At 40.1% G+C, this 20121-nt stretch overlaps 1 protein-coding gene across 1 annotated transcript in view; it reads left to right on the forward strand.

Moving 5' to 3' along the window:
• The window catches only part of PRKAR1B (protein kinase cAMP-dependent type I regulatory subunit beta), a 101279-nt gene that overhangs the window by 48749 nt on the left and 32409 nt on the right, over positions 1 to 20121 (forward strand). The window contains exons 5-7 of the mRNA XM_050906039.1: positions 8874 to 8935; positions 9689 to 9735; positions 18434 to 18592. Coding sequence (XP_050761996.1) covers positions 8874 to 8935; positions 9689 to 9735; positions 18434 to 18592 — 268 coding nt within the window. The remainder of the gene's footprint in view (positions 1 to 8873; positions 8936 to 9688; positions 9736 to 18433; positions 18593 to 20121) is intronic.

Raw genomic sequence — 20121 nt, forward strand, 5'->3', positions numbered from 1 at the left:
AAGTAATTAATTATGCAGAAAATGTAAAACATATATAGTCATCTGTGATGTAAAGGGCCATCCTTTAGTCAGCTGAAATACACCGACCTTGTTTCTGTGACTCCAGGGATGAATTTGGCCCCCTTTGTCTGAAGTACCTGGTTTGTCATTGTGCTAAGCGTTTCCCCAGGTCACTTCTGCAATGCCAACGCATACAAATAACGCCTTTGACCTTGCTACAGTGCCCTTCTGTGCTTCTAATAATAATGTATTTGGAGCTTTCTCAAAGTAAAAGCTTCAGTAGGGTATGCTTGCAGCAATGCTGTACTCTTATAGTATATAACCTCCATAGATGTCTCTATCTTTACATTAGAGTCTGGTACCTGCTGGCTAAGGAGAGAGTTCCTAATCACTGTCCTGTACCTACTAAAACAGAAAGAAGCCTGTGTAGTCTAGTATGTGTGTTTCTTTATATGTGTATATATATATTTGTACATCGTAACCAAGTAGGAAGTGTATTTGTTGACCCAGGTTTCTCCGGGATTTTTTTTTGCATGTTTGTGTTTCTTTTGGCATTTAAATTTTTCTCCCATCTTGAATCTTAGTTCCAAGATTAAAATTTTGAGAATGCTCACACACAGAAAACAAGCAAACAAATATGATTAAGTTCAACTGAAATGTCATTTTCAACAATGCCTTATTTTGATTTTAGCCTTTTACTAAGAAACTTAATTTTGAAGTAACTTCATAGTGAAAAGTAGATCCTCTGAAGATATCACAGTAGGACGTTTAAACGGTTTTGAAACTTTTAAAACATTTTAAATTGGAAATGATGTCAGCCATTTTCCACAGGAATATTCAGTCTCAGCAAACTGTTTTTTTCCCCCAAAAAACATGTTACCCAATTTCTAATCATGGCCTCCTGATATGCACAGACTTTGTTGATGAGCGGTGGTATTAGTGATGTGAGGTTGGGATACAGTCTCGTTGCAATTATTCATGCAGAAGCACGCAGATATTCCTACATCAGTACACAGAGAGCATATTTTCCATACATTATGCATGGGATTTCCTCCAGCTGGCCTCCTGACTCACTCTCCCCCACCTCCCCCGTGTCTGCGGCTGAGCGCAGGACCACCTCATCTCTCCCACTGGGAGAAGCTCGGTGCCAAACCCTGGGCTGCCGTCAGGTGGAAAGGGCTTCCAGACATCCCTACTCCAACCTTCTGCTCAAAGCAGGTCCAGTCAGAGTTGGCTGCTCTAACCAAGAGCCTTGCCCAGTTGAGTTTGGAAACAATCCCCTTCCCTGGGCCCCTCTTCCAGTGTTTGACCACCCTCATAGTGAATTTTTTTTTCTTTGTACCAGGTGGTTATTTCCTCTGTTCCCATTTGTGTCTGTTGCCTTAACATCCTTTTGCTGTGCACCTCTAAGAGAAGTCTGGCTCTGTCTTCTCTACAGCCTCCCATTAAGCACTTGTAGACAGCAATAAGATCTCCCTGATCGTCTTTTCGTAAGAGAATAAACACAGTTCTCCCACCTTCTCTTCATCTGCTGTATGCTGCAGGCCCTGGACCATTTTGGTGGCCACCGTGGACTCATTCCAGTTTGTCAGTGTCTGTCTTGTATGGGGGAGCCCAAAACTGGACATGGTACTCCAGGCTGTCTTACAAGGGCTGAACAGAGGGAAATAATCAATTCCTTCAACCTGCTGGCTACACTCCGGTTGATACAGCCCAGTCTGCAGTTGTCCTTGAACTACAAACCATGAAAACCTGTGAAACTAGTCTGCTGTGAAAGACTCTGGAGAGCTGCCCTGTGTTCAGCTGGGTCTGCTAGAAGGCATGCTGCGTGGCTGCAGCCTGGCATTAGACGCAGTGTGATATGTGGCTTAACATGCACATTGTTAAGCTCCCACCATCCATCGCGTGCCTTGCCACAGGGCTTCTTCTGCAAACAGGCTGATGATGGGTCTGGAACTGGGACGAGCTGAAGGAAGTGTGGGTCTTCCCTCAACCTTGTGAAAGGTTAGGTAGAGGTGATAGTAAGAGATGGACCTGATTTACATTTCCATCGAGCCCTGCCTCTTGGACAAGTGTGGTGCAACCACGGCCTTGGCAGCATGACTTCAATGAAATGATGCTTCTGAGGGGTGGACGGGAGGAAAAGAGGCCAAGGCGAAAGCAGTGGGGTAGGGTGTAGGATTGGACCTTGTCACTCTTGAGCCACACAGCGTGGCCCCTTTTTTTACCTGTTACTGCAGTAGGCCATGGCAAATGGTTTTCCAGATGAAGATTCCTGCAGAAACTCTTTCTCTTTGAAGGCTGTTGTTAACATGTGGAAGATGATGTGAACCATTGACACGTAGATGTATAGAGTCTGTAAAATGAATTGATGCTCTGCTCATAAAGTTGCATTCAGTTCATTTGGTGTAATAATTAATGAACCTATAAAAGGACTTCATAAAACAGTAAAAATGGAAATACTTCACAGAAATAGAAGACGACAGCTTTTTATTTCTTTCTCTTTCACATGTCTTAGTTGTGTGGACTTGTGACTTAATAAATGTTATGGAATTAGACATGGACTTTAATGTTAACCTGCCATTCAGAATGTTTTCTCATGTCTGATTTCAAAGACTTATATGGTCATTATAGTAAAATTAATGCATGTCTTAATTGTAATAATAACTATTGTCCATTATAATGAAGTAATTAAATATTCTCAATTGTTAATAGCTTTGTATGCTGCTGTAATTAATTTGTTGCTGTCCTAACAGGAAAAGAAATTAACAGAAGTAGACGGGTAATGTTTTTGTTAAGGCTTCAGTACTGACTCTTAGGTACAAGCCTGCGACACCACATATTTGATTATAGCAGTTGTAAGCTCGGGGCTGTTAATTTTAAATATCTCTAAAAAGGAATCTTATTTTACCTGGGTGCATTGCATTTATTCTCAGTAGTCAGTAAATAATAGTAATAATTTCTCAGTGGTTTCAGTGTTGTACATCAGTAAGGACTTGCAGCATTCCTAGGAACAAGCAGTATGGATCGAAGCCTTATACTTACACATAGCATAGACCCTTGCATTTTATTCAATGGTAAAGTATTGCATTTATTCCTTTACTACATAGATGTTAGTTGAAGCCAGTTTGGTTTAAATTCTGGAGAATTTAAACCTGGGCAGGAGAAGCGGTTGTTAGAACGATTGCTAGAAAGTTGTTATCTTTTCAGGAAATGAATAATAAGAAAATTTTAGACATACACAAGAAGAGAACCCCCCCCAAACTTTAGAAATCTTAAAGTAGTACTCAGATAGAAGAGCTACAGCTAAAGAAAGGTGGAGTTACTATCAACTCTGTTTAGTAAACTTTAAAGGTATGTAAGTAGGAAAGGTTTAAAATGCTGGAATCCTCCTGCTAGGGCAGCCTCACTCCGAGAAAATGTTGCGTGTCTTTTGTTGAATTATGCCAGAGCAGCTACATATCTTTTAAAGCTATCCTCAACAATACAGAGCTTGCTTTGTTTTGCTAGAGAGATAGCAAAAGAAGAAAAAACTGTATAGCACAGACACTGAAGGCTTTCTGAGTCCGCCTGCACAATGAAATTGTTCTGATTGAACTCTTGACAAATTATAACCTGCAGGTATAACGAGGATTTTCCATTTTTGCCTAACACGTATACATTTTGTCTCTTCCATTTTTCCTTTCCTGCAATGCGTTCAGCACAGCAAGGGCTGGAAAGAAATCTGATTGTGAAACTGATAAATTGTCTTACATAGTTTCCCTATTTTGGCCATTGCCATGGTCTGGTTCTGAAAGTGCTTGGAATCCTCCTTCTCTCGCTTTGTTTTAACAAGCTTCTTCTCAGTTGCCCATTGCCAGTGCTATATTACCTACAGTGCACATAATTTTTTTTGTCTATCTCATATTCTACGTCGACTCCAAGCAGCCTTGGTGTAAAAGCAGACGAGATGACTTATTTTTATCTCTCACTTTTTCTCGTGAGAAAGAGAACCCGTTGGCCCTGCCCTCTCTACTGGCTTCCTCTTAGCACAGTCATTTGCATCTTGGCAAACGGGGTCTATAAATGCTACTGAATTAAATCAGCAAAGTGTTTCATCATATTTATTTTGCAGTCACTGTGATAGGCTCTCTGCTGGTCTAAATAGCTGCAGTCTCATTGATTCGAGTGGGGTTTTCCTTCTTTGCATGAAAAGGGAATTGGCTCAACCTGGACAGGTGGCCAGAAGTCATTACAGATGACAGACAGCAGAGGATCAGCCCCTGTGATTTCAGGTCTGATCGCAGTTGTTTGCAATTCTCCTGTACACTCACGGAAGACACTTTATGTGTTAAAACTTGCTGCAAGCCTTTGATATCTTTGACCTTTCTAAAAAAGTCTTTTAAATTTTGATATTCCCTAAGAAGACAGATGGTATTTTTTGATTGAATAGATAGAGATTTCATGTCTAAACACGTTTCTTGGTTTCACTTTGTTGGACTAGTTAACTGCTCTCTGTATGTTCTATGCTGCACACAATCTTTTCTTGTAATTTGTTTTTGAATGATACTATCAAAAAGTTACAAAGAAATAAATGTGCAGAAGTCCCCCTGGAAAATATTAGTAATGTCCTGCTAGTGTCTCCCTTTGGGTCCAAATGTGGATATTCAGGTATATACAGTCCCACCTGCAACTACACTTCCAAGCCAAAAATTGCCCTTGATACCTTCTGATTGGAAAAAATGTTTGACTCCAAGTGCCATGAGTAACCAGAAACAGATCCTCTGGAAGTAGGTAGGGAAGCTGTGAAAAAATTGCAAAGCCTGTCAAAAGCTTTGGCTCTGGAGAGGGTGAGAAAGAGCCCTTCAAGTACTGATGCTGAGCCTGGGACACGCTGGGTGCAGTGCATGTCTCTTGGTTGCAGTCTCTTGAAACAACAGCTGAAACACCAGCACTGGTGCCCTATTTTCTTCTTCCATCACCTGAATAAGTCATCTGGAAACAGGGCAAATGATACATTTTCAACAAAATAAGGAAATCCCTCTGAGCAGTTCTCATTTACAGCACAATCATAAAAATCTTAGTAAAAAATCAAACTGTTTCCATATCAATTCAGTGCACGGCATTGCTAGCACTGTTGGTGTCAACAGTTAAATAGCTGGCATAGGGACAGAAGACAGAGGCTGCTGTGTTCTTGGTGCTGCAGCTCAGACAGAAGATGAAATCATGGTAGTTCAACATTTGGTGAAGGCTTAACTACTGATTTTCTGGCTTTCTGTTTATGCTGGAATAAAACCTGCTTGTGCTTGAAAAAATTTTGGTTGTTAGGAATGTGTATGTGTGTGTTTGGCCCTAATTATTTAACAAAACCTTCAAACCCCAGAAATACAACTACCTACTTTTGCAGAGCAGTAGGAGAACATAGCTACAGTCTTTGCTTGGTGGCGAGATGGTTGCAGCACTGTATTTTTAAGGGCTTTTTTTTACTGTAATGGTCAAAGAGTGATTTTGAATGTCTTATAAAAAGGTGCATGGTACAGGAAAAAACCAACAGGCCATATTTTTGGCCTTGGCCATATAGTTTATGCCGTTAGCAAGTGCCACTTCTTAACTTATTCAGTATTTAAAGCTTGTTTTCTCTACATAGTACAGACCCAGGACACATGGCTGAAACTGGATATGGAGCATTGGACGTTTATTCGGGAGGTGGAAAATATGTCTGCTTATTGCAGTTTCAGATTTTGGCTTGTGTCAGGAGCAAATTTTTCAAATTTTCAAAGTATTTTGGTATATTGATCCTTGTGACATTTTCCTGTTTTTTTCAGACACTGAAGATAAAGGCAATAAGAAAAATTTCCAAACAGATTCTACACTTAGTCTGAATTAAATCAAAAGCCAGATTTCATACAGGGACCTTAAGCATTTGGTACTTTAGGAGAGGATAATTTCCGGAAAGGTGGTTTTCTTTGGTGGTATTCTGAATGTCCCAGTTCTTGGCTGCCAGACTTGTAGCTTGAGAAACTTTGAGGCTGCTTGCTGATCCGTATCATCTGAGATCTGAGTCTATTTAATGAATCTCAAATTGAGCATCCCAGAGCAGAAACACTCCGACTCATTAATCACTGTGAGAGATCTTAGCCTAACCATATCAATTAAGAACAATAGTTCCCTAGTAGAAAATAAACATGACGATGTGTTTCCAGTGACAGTCATGATATTGTTGGTCACTTACATTTATTTATCAAAGATATGCCCTTGTTTCACTTTGGAGATGTAAATCAACATCACCATGACTTTGGGTACCTTGTGTGTCTGTGTGTTCATATGTATCTTAGACTAATGTTTGGTGACATGTCCTTCAAAGGTCTCTTTAAAAATCCAAGTCTTGGTCTAGTAAGGTTAAGACTTCGCTGAAACACATCGTATATGGGGTGCTAGAATATTTACACTAATATTCTGCTACGCTGCTACCCAGCGGAATATTAGTGTAAAACTGCTGTTGCTGCTAATAGACTTTGGATTCATTACACTGTCAGCTGAAAGTTTCAGTCTGTGAGTTTTAAAGAGGTTTTTTTTGATTAAAAGGTGTTGTAGAAATGGAATGTGGAACATTTTGGAGAAGAGTGCAGTGCTATACATAATTTATTGGGCACTGTTTGTACAGTCAATTCTTAAGTTATAAATAAAATACAGCCTTAAAACAAAGATGAAAGGGTGAAACTGTGGGTAGTTATTTCCTCTGTATTTCTATTAAAAAAAAAAAAAAACGGTTTCCAAGTTTGTTCAAACAGTCACATTTTGGTTTGGTTATTGATATTCACAGTGTTGTGCCTATTTTTGGATGTATTGCATTGAAGACTTTCTTCTCTGCCATGCAGACTGCCTTTTCCTCCAGTAAATCTGCAGGCTGCAGGACTGTTCTTAAAGCTCAGTGAGGTGCCCAGGCACAGCCAAGGGGAAACCACAGGGAGGCAAATGAGCCTCTGTCATACTGAATTTCCAGGTCCCAGAGCTACCGAAGAACAGCTTGACTTGCCTCGTTGACATAAGGTCCCTCAGTGGCTGCTCCAGTTTGGCGCCTACCATCGTGGTATTCTCCCCCATCTCATCTGAACTTCAGCTCCCATTTCTTTTAGGTGGAGGGCACCGAGGCTTGGCACAGGGACCAACTCCACAGCCTGCACCAGAGAGATGCTTTCTGCCAACAGAGAAGTCCCTTGAACTGGAGAAATGCTGAACACATTTAAGATCATTAAAAATGAGCTTAGTGGATTTAAGAATACAGTCCGTATACTTTTCAGAATAATTTATTACAGGTCTTTGCATTGGTGCTCAGACTGAGGAGAGAAAGAGGTTTCTCCTTAGAGCCTCTGTGCAGGCTTTTTATCCGTGGTGGAGGTATTTCCTGAATGTGAGTAGGAATAGCACAGGGTGGGCCTGATGAAACAACAGGGGTAAAATATTTCATTTTATTATAGGTCATGGGCTAAGCATCCCTTGCAGGTACTGCAGAGCAGCGGGAGGTGCCTCGTTTGAAATCTCCCAGTTCTCCTACAAGTGGTGCTGACGCAGAGCTGCGATACTGAGCAAAAACATTCTGGCTGCTGAAGAGGAAAGACATGACCAATTTGAACTTAGGAGTGAAACATTTCCTAGAACTGAGCCTGAATAAATTCTGTAACAGTTGAACAGGAAATAAGCTAATAATGGGATTTTACAATATGCATTTCCCATATAAGGCATTGAAATGTAGCATGGGTTTGTTTGCTGATCTTCTGGCTATTTTGATGAAAATTTTAGGTTTCTTCACTGTTCACACTCCGTTACGATTGTGAGGACTTTGCTCCATTCCAGGCTGAAGCGTTTCATCTCACCACTGTCATCGGTGGTCCCTGGATGGACCGTTCCTAGACCAGACCAGGGAAGAGACTAGTTAACAATTCCTCCTTGCTGCCTTTTGTTTGTGTCGGGGAGCTATTTCCTTTAGCCCTTGCGCCTGATGCATAGGAAGGGGAAGAGAGGTGGGGAGCGCCCGTCTCAGTGTGGTTCATGCTTCTGAAAATAAGTTCCCCAAAATCTGATGTGGGGAAAGGAAGCCCTGGCTCCATGGAGCCTGCTGTGTCCCTCAATAAACAAAGGACTGGATTTGGGCAAGTTGCCCAAAGTGTTGGTGCAGGGTGCGTTCCCGTCCTTACTGCTGTTCCTGGCCTTTTAAGGATATGTGACAGTATGCTGGAGACCACAGTAAGGTGTGTAATTCAGCAGTGATTAATGAGCACAAGGCTCTTCTGCAGCTTCGATGTTTCTGTAGCATTGGTCAAATTCCCTTCTCACGAGTAACTCACTAAGATTTTCAGAGTTTGGCCTCTTCTGCACTGTGAGTGCAATCTCTTGCCAGCTCTTATGCTACATTAATTTAGAGCCGTCTACCTTTCCAAATGTGCTCTGTATTGTGGAACAGGTTTTGCTTGTGAATGCGAGGCCAGATGTTCAGAAGAGGAGAGCTCCTGTTTAGGCATCTAGCAATTACTGCGGTGACACATACCGATCGCAGCTGAAAATCTGAAATCTGTCTGCTTAGACAATAAAATACTCAGGCTGGCTAGTTTGTGCAGTGCTATAAGAAGTGACCTATATGCATATAATTCAGGAGTTCTTTCAAAATAGCATGCACTGAATCACGGTCTCACTTAGTTTTAAACCACAGCTTGTGCCTAACTAGTTATTTTGATTTCTTGCCAAGCAGGGGCTCATTTTCCAGTTGCAACTAACATTTTCCTTTTCTTTTTCTGCAAAATCTGTTAATGAAGGCTAAATGAAACAATGAAGGTAGGTCTACTGGCTAGGTAAGAAATAGGTCTGATTCATTAATAAATGTTTCTTTTTTTTTCCAGTGACATATTCGATGCCATGTTCCCCGTCACACATATCGCAGGAGAAACAGTCATACAACAGGGTAATTCTTCCTCTCATTTTTTCCTTTGTATGTGTGCTAAGATTGTACAATTCACATCTCTCCATTTGAGATTTCACCCTCTTTGCTTAATGGGAAGAATAACCATATTCCGAAAGCATCTAAGTGTGAAGCTATATCATAAGTTCATGGATGCAGGTCTTTTGCTACATGTGCAGAGGTCTCCTACAAAACCACACTGGTAGATCTCCAGGGTTTCAAAGTGCTACAGTTAAATGTAGATAAATAGCACTTCAAATTAAAATGTTCATTCCTTAACTGAAGATAGTCAGGAAGTAAACCACAGCTCAGAATGCATAAGGGTGGCACAAGCTAGCTGAGAGTAATTAGAGATGGAAAATATTTTTATGGTTGTTGGGAATATTCAACACCTCATTGTGCTGCATCATAGTTATCACACTTGGCAACTTACCTGCGTGCCTGCAGCATGTTGTGGAGGACTTCATTACCCTCAGGCTATATTAAAGCCTCTTGTGTGTTTACACTGAATGAAGTGTTGAATCAATCAAAAGAGATAAATTAATGCAATTGAAAGATATTGATAGGAAGAAATCTACCGATATTTTGATTTATGAAGGCAAATGGGCAAGGATGTTTCAGAAAATGAATCTGTCTGTAAGTAATCCGGTGTACAAACCTGTGCAAATATGTACAGGATTAAATATGGAGACATGAAATTATTGAATAGTTTAGCAGACCTTCAGGAAACAATCACCTTTTGTATTTTGCTTCCAGGTGATGAAGGAGACAACTTCTATGTGATTGACCAAGGCGAGGTGGATGTAAGTACACTCTTACAGTATAATATTTGTTTTGAAGCTACATAATAAAATTGTATGCTCTGGCACACAGCTTGATCCAGCCATGTGCTGTGGTTCTGTCTCCTTTCTTCTTGAAATAGATTTCACAGGATTGGTCTCATTATGTTGCTTTTGTTGTGTTAAATCATTTGTGCACAATTTTATAATTGGCATGTTTTACATCCTAGCTTATTTGTCCATTCCAAGCAGGAAAATATGGTATCAAAACCAAGCAAATGACATTATCTTCAGAACCCTAACCACACCTGGAGGTGTGCAGTCTTTGGCAGAGTAGGCCACCATGCTGGAATGCACCCGAGGGTTCAGATCAACCATAAGGAAAATATTTTCTTTAATCAGTTAGCTTAGCTCATATGTTTTGTTTTGTTTTTTTTTTTTTCCATATTGAGATACAGCCTCGGGCAGCGAGTTTCATCTTAGAAACCTTAATTTGCTTTTAAAATTAGGTCCAAATATACGAACAATGCAGCATATTAATAAAGCAAGGATTATTATAAGTGTAAAGTGAACTGTTAGACCACAAAATGTTTACAGGAGTATGCAGTGGTTTAAGCTTCTTTCTGAACCTGCCTTCCAAATCATAATATATTCATAATCTTATCATTTTTGTCCTGTATGAAACTCACCCTTTTGCAGTTTTGCCACAAGTTCCTCATTTGACTGAATTTTCTCCAGACATCTTACGTATCCACAGTTGTCGGATAGGACAGGTTTGCTCATTAGCAACGTTGCCCTTCAGATGCCCAGATGAGTTTTGTTTGGCATATTTAAAGAAGAAGGTGATTTATTTTAAATCCAGGCAGGAGGCATACAGTTATTTTAGTGAAAGTTATTTTTTTTAGCAGTCTGTTTGTGTCAGGAGACCATCTAATTAGTATTGTTGGGAATTGAGAAACCTCACATGCTGCCTCTGCCTCTGGAAGTTGCTCCTCAGGAAATCCGTCTGACTCACTGTTCCTATCAGGCATACCTCTCAATAGCAAACATTGCCACATCCACAGGGCCAGAAAATAAAAGAGCAATATTTATAGAACAGCGCTAAAATTTATTTTTAAAATAATTGGTTAGGGCCCGATACTGAGCTTAATGAGTTCACTGGCTTTGAATCAGACCCACAAACATACGCAAATGCACATATTGAAGTTATAGATTAATCCTCTTTAAAAACAATTTGTCCTCGCTCAAAACCTTTAGGAAACCTTTCTTCAGCGTTTGGCTCAGGGATAGTGGGGGACCGAATGACATCAGAAAACAGTCTGCAAAACCCTTGCAATTATTTCAAAAAAGATAATCTTCCATATGCACATATTGCTCTTACAAAGCAGTGACAAAATGGGGAAAATAAATGTCCAGGGCCTAGCCAGCTTTGTGTCTCCTTGTAAAACCATTGCATGAGGTGGTTTGTGCATTTTCTGTAACTGGTGGTTGCCACTAATGGCCAAGGTGGCCGTGGCTCTGCAAATGTTGAGAAGGACTTGTTTAGAGCACCAGTTGCTGTATTCTCTGTTGGGTAAGATGGTGTCATAGTTCCCTTCCCAGGTATAACCTGGCATCTACTCAGAAACACCTTTACTACATCAAGTTAGTTGTATATCAGAGGTTCTCCGTGTTTTTACGGAAGGTTGAAATCCTTTCATAAATAATCTCGACCACACATGGCCCAAGAAGAGACATGTGTCCAGATCATTTTTCATTGATGGTTTCTTGAGTTCATGAAAGTCTTTTGCAGAATAATCTTATATTTCCCAGAACAATTCAGGGACCTGTGAGGCTTCTGAGATAGGATTTGGGGTAAAATTTGAAAAACTGCCACAGTGACTAAATGGCCTCAGTGCCACTGCGTTGCAATTACACATAGGCTCTTAAGCTGTATAGATGTTTTTGAAAATTTTATCCCAGACCCCTGATTTGACAAGCTAAGTACCAGTCCCCCTTTAAGCACCTGAGCAATTCTGTTGACTTCAGTGGGACTCACTGTTCTGCTAAACGAAGAGCATAGCACACAGCTTTGTTTTACGCTATTGAGTTGAAGGCAGAAGTTTTCTTTGTATTCCGAGTAGTTCGCAGTCCTCCAGTTATGTATGATATAGGATATACATTTTTTGTGCCTTGTCTTTGAGACTTGCAACAGCAGATTTTCTAAGGAATGAATGAAATAACTGGGTTTCTTTAAGTAGATTGCAACTTCGATTTCACGAGCATTCTCAATCCCTACTCCCCTAATTGCCAAAATCAGCCTGTAGCTGCTAGAACAGATCAAAAAGGACAGATCCACAATAGTGTCATCCTGACACTTCTCAGACACACGTATGGACAGTATTCTGACATGACCTATGGGACAAATACATCCTAACAAGACTTAAGAGATGTCATTTGGACTGAGCTTATTCCAGGGACAACGAAAGCTCCTGACCCTCTAAGTCTTGCAAAACTCTTTTGTGACCAGCTCTCACGCTATTCCACTTCAGCATCCCCCTTCCTTCATCCTGCTGCACCTTACCACTGCTCTCTCCATCTCCTCAGCTAGGTGGTCTCTCCTTCCTAAGCTTTTCCTATATCTTCAGCCAAAACACACAGTGAATTCCTTTGCAAGATACTGTGGAAGGCACAAGAAACGTTTGCTCATCCAGGACCAAGTTGCAACTACACCCTGGTAGCTACAGAAGTTACCTACCTTAACTGCCTTTGCTGGGAAGCTGCAGGGAGGCGAGCCCATTTTCCCCCCACGGAGTAAAGTCTGTACCAGGGCAGTTAGTGCAGAGTAGCTTGCTCCTGTATAAGGCAGCAGCTCCCAGACCCCATGGGTGTGTACTATCACACCGTATATAGTGCTCCCCAGAAAAGAGTTCTTCCACTTTCTGGGCAACAGTGCTAAAATCCTTATTGTCTGAAGAAAATCCAGACTGCTAGTAAGCGAGCTGCAGTTCATTTAAGCCTTGCCAGATACTTTTTTGGCATGCTTCCACCCTTCTCCAAGAAAAAAAGCGACTTGGAGAGTAGACAATTGACCCTGAGACTTAAAGCCTCAAGCCATTTTCTGCCCTAGTTCAGCTGGTGTTGGCATATGCATGGAGGCTTTTAACCCCTGGCCAGGCTATCTGCCATCATCATTTCCCTGATCTGCACAGAAGTGGCAGGTATACCAGGACTGGTGGATTCAAGGAGCAATTTACTCTGAGAACATTGTCACTGATAAGCACCCAGGTTTTCCATACACATGCAAAGATACAGGTAAAGGAGGTTGCAATTGCCATCATAAAATTCCCATCCCCTGGAAGAAAGTCATGGCAAAACTAAAAAAAAAATAATCTATCAACCAAGCAACCAAAACCAAACAGAAACCACCAACAAAGCCAGAATAACAAAATCAGTGTGTGGTGTTTTGAGTTTTAAAAACTGCAACATTTAAAAGTAATTTACTGTTAGAGTTTTGGCATAGGCACCCCACAGAGTAAGTAAGAGCATTCTAATATTTTCCCTTAAAAATAATCTGAGTCAAATTAGAAGTACAATAAAGTATTTTTAAATATAATAACACTTTATCCTCAACTTTTACACTTTCTTAGGGTATAAACAAGCCTCGTTAGCATACAGAAAAGCATCTGTACATTTCCTTCCTGGTATTACTGTGGACAGCCAAAGAAGACTCAATACCCTTCCATTGGCAAGCACGCTCCACATGGACTGTGGGCCAAGGGAGAAGTGCATAAATTTTCATATGTAAAAGAAAGGTTTTTAGAATCAGGAAGAGGTAGGTCTTAGAGAACCTGGGGTTTTCCTCTCATATACTGTATACTACAAACCAGGTATGCTTTGACCAAAGCTGGCATTGGATGGGAAAGGACATTATAGCGTTACCAGTCACAGTCTTCCTCCTTAGCACTTCAGGGTTGAGGAGAATTGTTAACTCATGACCTGGCCCTGCAGATGGATAAAGTTTATACTAGATAGATGGTGGCATGAGGTTTGAAGTCTTAGAGGTCAATTGTCTACCGGAAGCTTTTCTGCTCAGACAAATGTGAATGTACGCCAAAAAGTAGCTGGCAGAGCTTAAATTATAGTTTCCAGTAAAGATGTTGAAAGTACCTGCTAAAGTATGTGTCTTGCAAAAATCTCTAATCCATATTTCTAAATATAAAAATGACTTCCTCTTTATTATTTTAATCTTACAACCTCGCATTTTTTACTTTAAAAAGCTCCGTCAACTACCCTTTTAAAACAGATGTATTTTTTTTAGACTCAACAACTTCCTATTCTATTTAATGTCACAGCAACTTTCTCTACAGTCATTCTCAGGTTTTCTTCTTGTAAAACAACAGCAGCCAAACTCTAGTATGGTGAAAATCAAAATGAAAACTTTTCAGTATTTTTTCTTAAAGAGATTCTGTATTTACTGTATAAATCTATATGTGGAGCTATGCATGAATATTGTGGACAATAGATAAGATTATCTTGATTGTAGGTCAAATATTCTTGGAGCCCTTGTTCTTATATACAAACTGTCTAATTTGTATATAGAAAGATGAAAATTACATGGTGGTCTATGTGAGAATACTGTTGGATTTTAAAACTAGTTATATTTTATGGTTAGATTCCATAGATTGCTTTTGGTTTGAATTTTTCCATCATTAATGATCTTTCTAATTTCAGAAGGATGCTTTTTGAAATTTGAAACAGAACATTTTAAAGTTTGGAGTTTTTCAGCTTGAATTTTTAAGGATTCTCAAGGCAGTCTCCAAGTTCGTATATTTATATTTAAGAAAAGCAAATTCATGCTACAAATAAAGCACTGGCTTTATTTGAGAAAACTCATGTCTAAATCTTGCTTATTTTTCCAAGAATAAATAAACCTCATCTTCATTTTTGGATAACAAATATTAAGGCTTGACAAGACACAAAGCACAAATTATTACAAACAGATCCGAGGGAGGGGATTTAACGTCTAAAAGTGGCAATGCCTGGAACAAATGAGATTGTCCACATAGATCACAAAGTGGCAGCAAAAAAAAATGCTAAAAGTTAACTTGAAATAAGCAATACAAAATGAAAGTAAAGGTAAATTTACTCCAATGAAGCTCAGAGATAGGTGTTCATATCCTGCCTTCAAAGTAAAATGGCTATATTACTACTCCTGGTAAGGTTACTTTCTGCTCCTCTAGACAACATGGAGATGAGTGAGGCCAAGATGCATTCCTGTTGCATTGAGCATTGTGTGACTCATTGCATTTTCTCTCGCAGTTAGCGCCTATGTATATCGCAGCCCATGAAGAAAGGAACTGCTGATGTTCACAGGAGATTTTTCCCATTTGCCTCCTAAAAAAATAATGAAATAAACCAAGTTGTGTGATTTTCAAGCCCGCAAAAATTGCAGTGCTCATGCTACATGATGGAAAACAATAGAAATCTAAAGTACTTTTGATCTGTGGAAAGTAGGTGGCCCTGATGGCTTGGTCATTTTTGGGCACCTGCAGTTCTACATTCCTCTTCAGCTGCATGAAAGAAGAAGGTTCCAGCTATTACAGAGCTGCAATTGGCAGGTCAAGTAACTATTAGGTATCATTCACTTATGTACTCGCCACTTTGGTGAGAGTTCAGAAATGCCTAAAACTGCCTGAGCCAAAACCTCAGCCCAGCATTTTTTAGGATAAAGAAGGAGATCATCTGAGCTGCTGCCATATAACATTGGCTTTCATAAGCTGTTCTGAGCCTAAAATAGCTTTACTTCCCACACCTTACAAACAGAGCTACTTTCCTTTATACTTCTTTTTTTAAAATCTATTTTAAAGGGATTCATAGTCGAGCTGAACTCTCTGTTAAAGGGCAGAATGGCTTTGTAATGTACCATCAATGCACTTTAACTTCATGATGAAGACAAAAGTTGATTGTTGACTTAGGCCTTTGCAGAGAATGAAGTGCAATGGTTTTCCTCCTAGAAAACAACAATTATTCTCAAGCTGTGTTAGCTTTTGGAGATTGATATTGGAAATGGCATTTTTATTGGGTGAGTGAATGCTGGGCCCAAAGACTGTCAGATCAGTGATTTGATTTCACCTCAGAGTACTTTAAACCTGACACCCTTAGGGTGGAGGAATGGCCATTTGCATAAACTGTTTACAGGCGAGATGTCAAACACGTTTCGGGGAGTCCTGTCAAGTAAGACAGCAAAATTAAAGAAGTCTTAGAGCAGTTTAGTAGTAGCCTCTCTTTATAACTACTGTGCAACAGTAAATGTCCATCCTTCACTTGCTCTACCTTGAGTTTTACCAGCGTAATTCCCCTCTCTGGGCTGCAGTCATATCATGCATGCTGCTTTAACAAGAAATGTCACCATATTGCATAAAAAAATATGTGTTGGAATGAGTTTATTTCCCACTTATAATTCAGACCCTTCTGCAATAACAAAACCTGTGCTTTTCAACAAAAGAGCATGTAGAAACACGTGTATTTTTGGTGTGCTGAAAAAGAGTCAAGGATGCAATGTCAGTTGACATTCAGGATGTGGCCCAAAACTCATTGGAATTATTAGATTTTCCCCATCGTCCCTGAGACTTTTTACTGAGGACATGAATTACTGTACTGTAGCAAATCCTGGGTCCATCCGGTGAAATCCCCACAGAAAGGGGATATCCCTACATTCAAATATGCATCTGGACAATTTTGCAATGGATTAATTGAGTTTAAAAAATTTCATACATTCTCATTATGTTACAAGCCTTTCAGAATCCTAATTTTATTTCTCCTGCTTGTCTCACAAAAAAAGATCCAGGAGCCACAGTATTACCTGCTTGTTTCACCAGGAAAGGGCTTGGGTTTGCCTGGCTTTTTTAAAACTTCTTTTTTTGCTTTCATTTTTTTCATTATGAGGAGAATCAAAAGTAGATTCAATGTTCTGTGAGATTTTCTTTCTGTGGTGAGCGTAAAAGTTTGAAAGGAAACGCTGTTGTTATTCTCTTGTGTCATATTCTCCTATGTGACATTCATTTTGTCGTGGTGAAGAAATGAAGCTATAGCTTTTGTGGCTTGAGCTCTTCCTTGGCAGTCTGCTACCACCTGCCTGTTTGGGATTATTTTTACCCTTTATTTCAGCCCCTTGATCCTCAGATGCTCCAGGAACACCAAGAGCCACAACATTGCCTGGTGTTCAGCAGTGATGCTAATACTGCTCCTTTTTAGCTGGTACCCGAGACGTCTCTTGATCAGCTGAACTGCTCTGTGGCCTCATCCATCTCCTACTGAACCAGCATTTCACTGACCTCAGTAGGAGCTGGATCAGATCTTAATTGAATATTGGGAAGATAAATTGGGATTGATTCCAGCTGTAGTTTGTAATACGCCTTTTCATCATAAAATGAAGATAGAAGTAAAATTAATACCGAGAGTTTGTTGAATTTTGACCCCAGTTCATTTATTTTGGTCACTGTCTTTTCTCATGCCCAGCTTGAACACAGCTCTAATTCATGTGTTTTTTAAAAACTGCTAGTCTGTTACTCAGTAATTGGTAACAGGTTATGGTCTTTTCCTTTGCCATAATTTTCTGCTTAAGATGAGAATACCTGCATATTTTCTTCATATTGTTTTTCTTCACAGAGCTTCCAAACAAATGAAATTCACTCTGGTTGATTTCTGCTGTTACCGGTCTGTAACAGATTGGGATATATTCTGCACTGGGTAAAGGCACACAGCCTTTCCTACCCTCTAAACTCAAGACACATTAACAGAATGAAAAAGGTTTATTGTGTAGGTTTATAGCAGCAAGCCTACAAGCAAGCTGCAGAATACACAATCCATACCAGTCTTTGAATACACTATTATGTCTCATGAGCTGCATTGTCCAGGAATAGTGAGGAAGATGCAGCCCAGTGGAAAGCACCTGCACGAGTCCCCCTTTCTCCAGTGAAGGTTTTACGTAGCACTCAAGTGTAGGAACTCTTCTCCAACTAGACATCATCCAGGAAAAATACTGTGATAGTGGTATCGATCCATACTGTGTTTCAAGAGGATATGTTCTCTAAATAGGCTGTGGGTCAAATACTGCTTCATAAGTTCTGTAGAGCTGATGTTAAAGACAAAGGGTAATTCTGCATATAGCTTCTCAAGTCCAAAGCACTAGTAGTCTTCGCTAAGGGAGAAAGAGATCTCAATAATTATATTTAAATGGTTGTTAGAGGCACTAGGCTTAGGGAAGAAAAAAATGTTCCTTTTCAAAAGATATTTCCCTGTTTTGACTGTTTTTCATTTCACGGCCATGGTGCTTTTCAGCAAACCTCATTACACATATCAACAAATCTCCTTCCTTTCAAGTTTGACAGTGTTAATAAAAAGCCAAAGTTGTGACAGTTCTGCTTGTTGACTGTCTGAGCCTTGAACAGAAGAGAGAAAACACGATGCCAGTTAACCATGGGAGCTGAAAACTCAGAGAGTAAATACAGTCATTGTACTGAAGCAAGATGACTTGAAATTCTGTCCACAAAGCAGGTTGTTGCCCTCTTTGGGGACCAACTGCAGAAACTGTTACGCTCTTGTTTTCCTTCTGTGTCCCCAGCATTGACGATTAGAAAGGAAGTTACTAATAGCTTTTTAGGTAACTGGCAGGAGGAGGAAAACTGCAACTAAGTCCCCAAACTGGTTTTGCTTCTTATTTTGTCTTGGGCTGTGGTAGGTTTATGTCAACGGGGAGTGGGTCACCAGCATCGGAGAAGGAGGCAGCTTCGGGGAACTGGCATTGATCTATGGAACACCCCGGGCCGCCACTGTCAAGGCCAAGACAGATCTCAAGCTCTGGGGCATCGACAGAGACAGCTACAGACGCATTTTAATGGTAAGTTTATGGAGAAGGGCTTGTTTATGGAGCTGATATTTTTTACTTCCTTTTGTAGCGGCAGCACTTCTATTCTGTGTTCAGAGTACACTGATGATAGAAGGCTGTGCAGTCTGTGTTTCGACATAAAAGAGAGAGGACATAACAATAACATTGAGTAACTAAATTAAGTGAACTGAAGGAAAAGGGGACAAGATTCAGCAGAAAGATGCTGAGTCAGAAATGCAATTGAATAACATTATGCATAACTATTATACGTGAATGAAAACCTCAGGAGGCCTCCGTTACCCACTGAAGCTATGCAAATCCTCTCCGTATCGTGAACCTTAAAATGTCTTTCAGCACTACCCCTTGCCTATGAAGTCTTTGTCTGAACTTGTATTATCCTCTTCAAGGCAGGCAATACAAGGTAAATCCAGCTCCGCTAAAAAAAAAAGTCTTGGTTGGACTGTGCCCTCCATCTTTGTTAGCCAGCACGCAGCCACACGTATCATAGGATGCCAGCTGCAGAGTCCCTGCTAATGATTCATTGCTCTGCTCCTTTCAAACTCCCTCATCTCTGCAGCAAAGCTCAACAGACCTTCTGGGCACCTGAGGTGTGTGCTACCTTATGGATTTGCTGTTGGTTCTTGAGTGGTGAGTTTATAATGGAAACTTTGACAGATAAGAAACGTTAGCAATGTCATAACTTTTTTTTATGAGTTTGTTTCTCATGTCCATATGCATATCTTCCTTCTCCATAAAATATGCCTTTCTTTTTGATAATTAACAGACATAACTCTATGTAAAGCCTCTTTCTCAATAGGACTTGTCTCTAAAAGCTGCATTGTTTCATTCTGATCTGAAGGAAATTACACTATGCTCTCAGAATAATAAAGGAGTGTGCATTTTGAGATCATCTATATTTCCAGTGGATGTCATGGGTAACAGAAAAATTAGCAAAAGAATTGGGTAGATTTTACACTTAAATGATTAGTTCTTAAGCAACAGAGTGATCTTTGTACTGTGTGATGACTGTTGGATGTCTGTATGAAGCGTTGCTGTTTTTCACTCTGTATTTCATGGGCTGAGTGTTTATCACATAAACGATCATCACACTGACATCTAGGAGAGTACATCTGATGGAAATTTACTCTATCCCAAAATACTCACCCTGATTGCTTCAAGACAAAATAGAGGGATAATGATGAGAAGCGTACTGTCTTCTCTCTTGTGGATAAGCAGGATGTATAGTTTTTGAATGCTTCCCAGTGCAAGGAAGCAGGTAGTAGTAACTGAGACCTTTCTGCAAGATATTCCTAAAATATAGAGCAGGAGAACTTCCTAACAGATTTAAGAGGCACACTCAACTTATTTTTCCCGTGTCCTACATGGATGCAATGGAAGGGTGTCTGGGATAACTGGTGCGATGAACCTACATGCTGCAAGGAAGAATCCAAGGTATAAGGAATGTAGGAGGGAAATAAATGTCAGGACAAGCCACATATTCCTTGGATTTTTAAGCATAGCTTTTTACAGCTGCCTGTAAC

The sequence above is a fragment of the Gymnogyps californianus genome, chromosome 15, assembly GCF_018139145.2.
Source record: "Gymnogyps californianus isolate 813 chromosome 15, ASM1813914v2, whole genome shotgun sequence".
Classification (NCBI taxonomy): domain Eukaryota; kingdom Metazoa; phylum Chordata; class Aves; order Accipitriformes; family Cathartidae; genus Gymnogyps; species Gymnogyps californianus.